We start from the raw sequence: 8,225 nt of genomic DNA on the forward strand, positions 1-8,225 counted from the left end.
TGCCTTAGGTTGATCTGGCTCACTTCAGTCTTCATTTATTGACTTCATTCCATTTCCTGCAACCAAGTTCCTCCACTTCATTTGCCTTTGTTTCCCAGCTGGTTGTAATAAGTTCAATTGCTCTTCAACCCAAATATCAATTTTCAAATTTTGGCTTCTACTCTTCAACCTATAACTTGATTCTTGGCCCATGATTTTTAACATGCTGGACTCTTTGGTTGGAGCATAAAAGTAGCTGGCTTTATTAACTCTTCGAAGCCTCGGACTTCGCTCAATTCTTGGATTCGGTTCCTTATGAATATTGGAACAAATAACGGTCAGCTTTAACGTCCTTTTTAGCCTCCAATTATGCTAAAAAATTGACCTCAATCTCCCTTCATCAACCATTAATGCTTCCGTCGTTTGTAAGGCATCCTGAATCACATCACAACTAAACATATATTATGTCGTCTTACCTAAAAGTCTCACTGATGCTCATTGCAATATACAAACTATGAGTCATTAAAAAACAATTGTACAATCGTAATATTGTATTGAAACTTATTAAACTGCGAAATTTCATAAAACGATAGTGGATACAACTTAGTTAAAATAATCTAACATCTACATTGTAGTTGGAAAAAAAACATTTTATTTAGCATAGTCGACAGAGAATTCACGGACAAAGAAAGAAATTCCAATAAATCGAACATATAAATATAAAGAGGTGCAGTTGTGTGAATGTATGAACGAAAGAACCTCCTTGTACAAAACATTTTTAGTACATGAGTTGTGTGTATGATTTTCATTGGACGGTTTGAGTAGAACTTTAATAGATCTGCTTGTTTTTGCTCTTGACAGTGCTACATATAATTGACCATGGCAGAAAACTGGTTCTGGTATGTACAAACCCACGAAATCAAGTGGCTGATCCTGTGCTTTATTTATTGTCATTGCAAAGCACGGTCTAATTGGGAATTGAGTCCTTTTAAATGGAATCGTAGTTCGATCAGTTTTAAGAGGTATGAAAGGGATCCTAGGTAAGAAAACTTGTTTTCCACGATATTTACCAGTTGTGATTTCAACAAGAATGACATTTCTCTCAAATTTTCGATAGATAAGGCGTGTTCCATTACATAACCCCTCGGAATGATTGATATTTCGTAATAACATTACAAGACAATTCATCTTCAGTTTCAACTCATGAAGTGGAATACCATTTGGTGTCAAAGTATTCAAAAAGTCTTCCTGTAGGCTTTGTTCTAATTTCTCAATTGTTTCATCAAAACTATAGTACGTGAAACTTTGACTGGGAATTTGTTCAAGCAAAAGTCCATTAATTTAGTCAACACATTCATTTGTAGGCGTAAGAATAACACGATTGACCATCATATATAAATGATCGGCATATGTGTCTATATTGTGAAACACACATTGTATCAATTTTTTAAAGGCGTAATTTCATCTTTGAATGGTAGAACTATACTATTTGGTAGCTTAATAAAGTTGCAAGTATGTTCTTGCTCTGTTCCACCTCCAATTTGAAATAAGTATTCACAAAAAATGGGATCGAACTTCGCTCTCATATTTTCAACCAGTGCTAAATGTACAAAAGAAGGCCACAAATAAGAGTAAATCATGTTAGCCTTTATTATGTCTTTTTTGTTTCCCTTAGGTACAGCTGGTAGAATTTGTCCAAAATCGCCTCCTAAAACTATTACTTTTCCACCAAAAGGCAAGTTACAATCAGTGATGTCTCTAAGCATTTTGTCTACAAATTCTACAGCACAACGATTTACCACAGGTGCCTTATCCCAAATTATTAGCCTACACATTTTCAATAAAGTTCCTAATGCCGATTGCTTGCTAATAGAGCAGTTGATTTCACCTACCGTTTCTAGAGGGATTTTAAATCTTGAATGAGCAGTTCGACCTCCAGGCAATAAAGATGTAGCCACTTTGGACGATGCAGTTGCTAAAGCTATGAAATGTCGACATTTGACACCAGCTAATAGTGCTCTATATAAAAAGTCTTTCCCTTCCCACCCGGACCATCGATAAAAAAAATTTCACTTGATTCATCTTGTACTTTTTCCATAATTGTATTATATGTAAATTGTTGTTCTTTATTTAACGTTGCTGCACAACTAAAGTTTCTTTTAATATCCAATTTCGTTGGTTCCTCTACAACCATTCTCATCAATATTTCATCGTCGTCTATATTTACGTTAAATGACACAATTCCATAATCGTTTATATTTTTACCAAATGATTCTAAAATAGAACTTATATCCTCTAAAGCTTGTACTTCGACAACTTCAGCGGGCATATTTTCATTTACATAATCATTTATTATATAAGGCTTAAATTTATCCCACAGTAACTTAGGATTATTTGGATTGCACATTGTAAGAAGCGTAGCAAAAAGAATTCTTAAAGAATAAGGCATTTCGTAAATAATGGTTTCAGATAAACATTCTTCACAATGAGTATCTCCATTTAATAAACCATAGAGAAGCGCAGCTTCACAAAATATACCAACATTTACCCCATTGAAAGTTCTTAAATCATCAAACGATGTTGGACCTCTAATATGATTAAGAAGAAAACGAAGAAAATATCATTCTCCTTCAGATGGATTTACCGAGACAATTCATCCTACAACAATTTGCTTCTTTCTAGGTGTCCATATTTTGTTAGATACATTCCAAACAAAATGCGTTGAAAAATCTCGATACAAAAGCATTTGAGCAAATTCATTTATTTTATTTACTCGGAAAAACTCAGTTAACATAGTTTTTCTCGTATTTTCATTCTCAATAATAGAAGATAAATTGTCCGTATTTTTGTAAGTTACCCATTGATGATCTTCAATATGAAGTTGTAAAACACAAACAACTGGATATATTTTCGATAAATTGATAGCAAAAATCCTCCACATAGCTTCAGGTGGAGATATCCATCTGGCAGATTGGTAAGTAAAAATTTCATCAATGTCTTTGTCTATGTTATTTTTGCCGACCAAAAAATTAATACAATCATGTCCTTTGTATACATATTTGTATAAATATTTAACAGTTTTAATAGAAGAACATGTTTCAACATTGATATGATAGTCGAATTTTGCACTTAAATAAGGATTGTATGGCACAACCCATTGATTGTCTAACATTTTACCTCTCACTTTAACGTAAATACCAATATTACACCGCCTATACGGTGGGTACGAATTATCTCCAAACATAGTACTATTACAATAATCCTTTGGATATTTATTTTTACAACAACTATTGTTCTCCATGCATGTGTTTTTAGGATTTAGATTTCCATTAGGATCATGCATATTGTGCTTTACAATAACTGAATGAAGATAAAGATGTATATTTTTATCAGGAATTTCACAAAATACTATTTTATCAACTTGTTTAGTGGAAGAAATTTTATGACCACAGTTAAAAATCAACAACAAATGTGCAAGAGGGAGACCTTTTTTTTTTGAAATTCAATAACGTATATATGAGCTATAACATGACTAAAAATATTTCTCTTGTATAAATAATTTTAAAGTTCTTCTAATTTTGCTCTAAATACACGTACAATAAGATCCAGTCGATTTTGAACCTCATCATTATGTTTTTAATTCTTGCTTAATTTCTGGCCAATTTGGGTTACATGTTATAGTTATAAATAAATCTGGTTTTCCATAACGTTGGACAAGAGCCATAGCATCTAAGCACATCCTTAGCATATCTCTAGGTCCACATGTAAAGGAGTGTGGTAAAACAAATTTCTTTCCAATTTTGTACCCTCTTTTTTCTCCATTATGTATACTGTCTACGATACTTTGATAAAGTTCAGCACGAATTTGTTTCTGATTACTACGAAAATAATCTAATCTAGATGTCTCTATTTTAACATACATATTCACAACATATTGTTGAAAAAGTCTATCAGAGTGAAGCAACACAGACTTATCAGAAGGCCTAATTTGTAACTTATACGAATAGTACTCACGACATGATACATGAGACTGTTTCTTCTTCATATCCTTCAGCAATACATAAGCGAGAATGAATAAAATTTTATATTTACTTCAATATCACATTTGTAGAACTATAATAGACACAAGGAAATATATAAGCAAACCTGCAGCCTCTTTTTCAATAATTTGAGCCGCATAATTTACTACATTAGGATCAGCAACATTGTCCACACATTGTGCAATTTGAGAAGATGTTTGTTCATATCTTAGAATGCCTTCATGCCAACCACATTCACTAAATGGAAAGAGCAAAGGATATTGAAGAGGATCATAACAACCATAATAATAATGAACCCTATGCAAATCACCAGAATGACCATATATAGTATTATCACAAACGCGAATATTTGCATTTTCATCATCCTCAACCCATATAGCATCTACTTGAGATGCCGACGGAGTATTAAAGACTCTCTGATCGAGTCCTGGGTGGCATCTTATTTGAATTTTATGCTCATGCATATCAGTTATATTGCTTAAAGACCTAAAAAAATTACTATACGGATTTACCTTCAAGATTTCGATTAGAAGAAATAAAATAGATTCTACCAGGTGTTATGAAGTTTTCATACGGTTTTCTAGTTCATTAGCTGTATCATAAAAATATAATTACATATAACAAGGCGTATTATTATCCGGCGTAAGTTGATTTACATAATGATATACTTGTCCTTGAACTCTACATGTGTAGATACCTTTGTATGCTTTAAACAGTTCTTTATCGTACTTTATACCAAATGAAGTGAACGCAAAGTGGTTATTATATGAACGTGCATATTTTTTAAATTCCATAGATACAGGCTCTTTAGACGTAAATAAAGTATACAATTCATCCGGTGAATCGGATATAAAAGGTTTCACTTTTCTATCAGAACAACAAAAACCTTTAGTCTCTCTATACAATTTGTATGCACCACAATACTTACAATAAGCACAAGTTGGTAATACATATGCAGTTGCTGGTACACTTAACAAATTAGAGCTTCCATGTAATTTGGAATAAAAAATATTTATCATTTCTTCATTCGAAGTAGATGTCTCAGAATGTATTATATATTCATGCACATAATCAACTTTAGAAGTATTATTTGTAGATAACATACGATCATTTATTCTTTTACGACGATCAATACTTACAGTTTCATTTCGATATCTCCTATCCGCTTGCCTTTGATTTTGTTGTTGCCGAATGAAAGTATTATATGATTGACTTGTACTTTGGGACAAAGTTTGAAGATCAAAACAACCAGACTCTTCATTCATAGATTTTTCGAAAGCATCCATGAAAACAATGAACTGACCTCTGATTTCAATAATAGAAGAAATTATGAATTTAATTAAAAAGCAACAAATATTGATAATATTATATTAAACACAGTATAAACTAAATTGACTGAACTCAGATACATATAAGGAAACATTCCGCAAATCAACAATCTTCTTCGAAAATGCACGTAAAAAAAGAACTATAAACCGTACTAACTGGACGATAACAATCAAACATTCCTATACCAAACTGTTGTAATTTTAATTAAACATAAATAACAATGATCGAAAAACTTAAACTTCTCATGTAGATAATGGTAAAAAAAGAAAGATGTTGCCAAGTTGTATACACAGAACAAAAAAATTATGTTACATTACTTAAACTTGAAAAAAATAGTAAGAAATAAATACATATGAAAGAAAAAAAATAAAAAAATAAAACCTTCATAGCTATATCCAACAAATAAAGAAAAATTTACTTAGATTTTCATGTATATACAAAAAGAATAACACACCTCACATTATGTAAAGAAATATGAGCGAAGCTAAATTTTCATTTGTGGACCGAATAAAAAAACAACATATGTTAAATAAATAAAAAATAAAAAACACAAACAAAAACTAAAACTAAAATTTCCAAGGACATACCCAAACAGAATCATTACAAATTCCATGATTTTCTTCTCCAAGATCGAGATGACAACTACACGAATTTTTTTCGTACAGAAAGAAAGAAGAATATCGAAAGTTTTAAATATGGAAAGTTCTTTCATAGACAGAAGCTTGGATTTTTTGGAGACAAATCAATCCAATTGAAGGAAGGAAAGAGACTGGATAATTTGAGAAAGTGATAGTACATTACTTTATATATTTTTTATATCTTCTTTTATTTATTATATTAAATGAAAAAGACAAACCATTTGAACCAAACATCTTAAACCAGTTCAATGTGAAAATGTACATGACAAAAATATTATTCTGAGTTTTTTTTTTTAACAAGAAGCTATACAATTTCCACCAATCCACCATAAAAGAAGTAAAAAAAATATAATAAATACAAATAATTAAAATTGAAATCATTTTAATCGAGCAATTTAGAAAAAAAAATGAAAAAATTTACACTCGTAAGTAACTTGGAGCAAATTTTCTACTCGTAAGTAACTATTTACATTTTACAAATATATACTTAAAAATCGAAGTTCANAATAAAAATAATAAAATATAAACCCTCCTCCTTTATCCGGGCTTGGGACCGGCTACTTCAATAGTTCTTTTTTCGAGTAGGCGAAGTTAAAAATTGTACACGAATAGAACAACTTGTTACGTGTACAATTTTTTTTAAAAAATTATAAAGGTATTAAAATAAAAATTCATTATAAATATGATTAAACTAAATATCACTTACTTGACTACATGCAATTTCGGCATATTTATTTTGCAGTCGAAAATGAGCGTCTTGCCAATCCTTCACGCACATTAATGCTTCCAAAACATCTTCTTTTAGACGATTCCTAACATCAGAGAGAACCGTAGACCCTGCACTAAAAGCAGATTTCGAAGCTATAGTGTTAACCGGAGGTGTTAGTAGATCTTTTGCCATTGCAGAAACTATTGGCCATCGGCGTTCATACTTTCGCCAGAAGTCAACTACTTCTTCTGAATTTTTCCTTAATGCATTGTTACTAGGCCAATTATGATTAAAGTAATCAAGTAATTCAGCAGGCAACGCATTTTCACTAGTACATGCAGTAGAAGACAAACTACTATGACTGGAGGAATCATATGCATTTCCAATTTGACCATACCTATATGAGTTCATACCTTCAAATAAATTTAAAATTTCAGCGTCTTCATCTCCTAAATTAGTGGGAGGAGTACTTGTAGAGCCGAAGGGTACACGAGTAACTTGTGTACCCATTCGTGAAGCATATATTACATACATTTCAGATAAAGTTGCTTCCAAATTCCTATAGGTAATAGGTATGTTAAAAGTTAAAGATTCTGACATTCGCTCAATTATAAATTTAGTACCAGATAAATTATATTGGGGGTCCATGATGCATGCTAACGGAAATAACATGGGCAAGTCTTCCCAATATTTTCTAAACTTTAATTCCATGGCATTTATAACTGAACTAAAATCGGGGTCATTTTTAAATCTATCAAAAGCCCTAGCAACTAGATAAAGACGTTGAAGGACCATACAACTAGTAGGATAATAAACACCAGACAAAATATTTGTAGCATCATAAAAACTTTTCAAAAAATGTTTAATTTTAGTAACTAAAATCCAATCGGACTCAATCAAAACAGTTTCCTCGTCGTCTCTAAAATGCCTACTGTTATAAAATTCAGTAATTAAATGTTCGAAACCTTCACATGATTTTAATAATAAATATGTGGAGTTCCATCTATGCGCTACGTCACTAATAAAAGTTTTTGAATGCGACACCCCATGTTCGGCACAAAAGTCCTCAAATGCTTGTTTTCTACTAGGTGAAATAGTAATATAAATTAGTGCATCCCTAATTCGTTGAATTTCATCCTTAACATGTTTTAAACCATCTTGTACTATTAAATTTAAAATATGACATACACATCGAATATGAAATAAAAAACCACCAAATTCAGGTTGAAGTACTCTTTGCAATTTCTCGATAACAGGCTTATTTACATTAGCGTTGTCGAACGTAAAAGAACGAATTTTACTCTCGCATTTATATTCTCTAATAACGTTCATAATAGCACTAAATATATTGGGAGCATTGTGCGGGTACTCAATAATTTTAAAAGCAATTATTTTTTTATGCATGATCCAAAGTGGGTCTATATAGTGTGCAGTTGCAGCCATATAACCTCTTTTATTAATTCCTTCCCATAAATCCGAAGTTAAAGATATTACACCCCCATATTTTTCTAAATCGGCAATCAATGTTTT

General features: G+C 31.4%; 2 protein-coding genes across 2 annotated transcripts; both read right to left on the minus strand.

The window, feature by feature from the left end:
• Positions 1–351: 351 nt before the first annotated feature.
• Positions 352–1,814, minus strand: LOC111365518. Its single transcript, XM_022986073.1, has 3 exons — positions 1,555–1,814; positions 739–1,288; positions 352–414 (listed from the first exon to the last, which is right to left on the minus strand). Exons 1-3 carry the CDS (start codon positions 1,812–1,814, stop codon positions 352–354), a joined length of 873 nt encoding a protein of 290 aa, XP_022841841.1.
• A 173-nt stretch (positions 1,815–1,987) lies between these two features.
• Positions 1,988–4,024, minus strand: LOC111365519. The gene is made up of 4 exons (XM_022986074.1): positions 3,652–4,024; positions 3,073–3,339; positions 2,718–2,982; positions 1,988–2,567 (listed from the first exon to the last, which is right to left on the minus strand). Exons 1-4 carry the CDS (start codon positions 4,022–4,024, stop codon positions 1,988–1,990), a joined length of 1,485 nt encoding a protein of 494 aa, XP_022841842.1.
• Positions 4,025–8,225: the final 4,201 nt, after the last annotated feature.

Source organism: Olea europaea, chromosome 17 (genome assembly GCF_002742605.1).
Source record: "Olea europaea var. sylvestris chromosome 17, O_europaea_v1, whole genome shotgun sequence".
NCBI lineage: Eukaryota > Viridiplantae > Streptophyta > Magnoliopsida > Lamiales > Oleaceae > Olea > Olea europaea.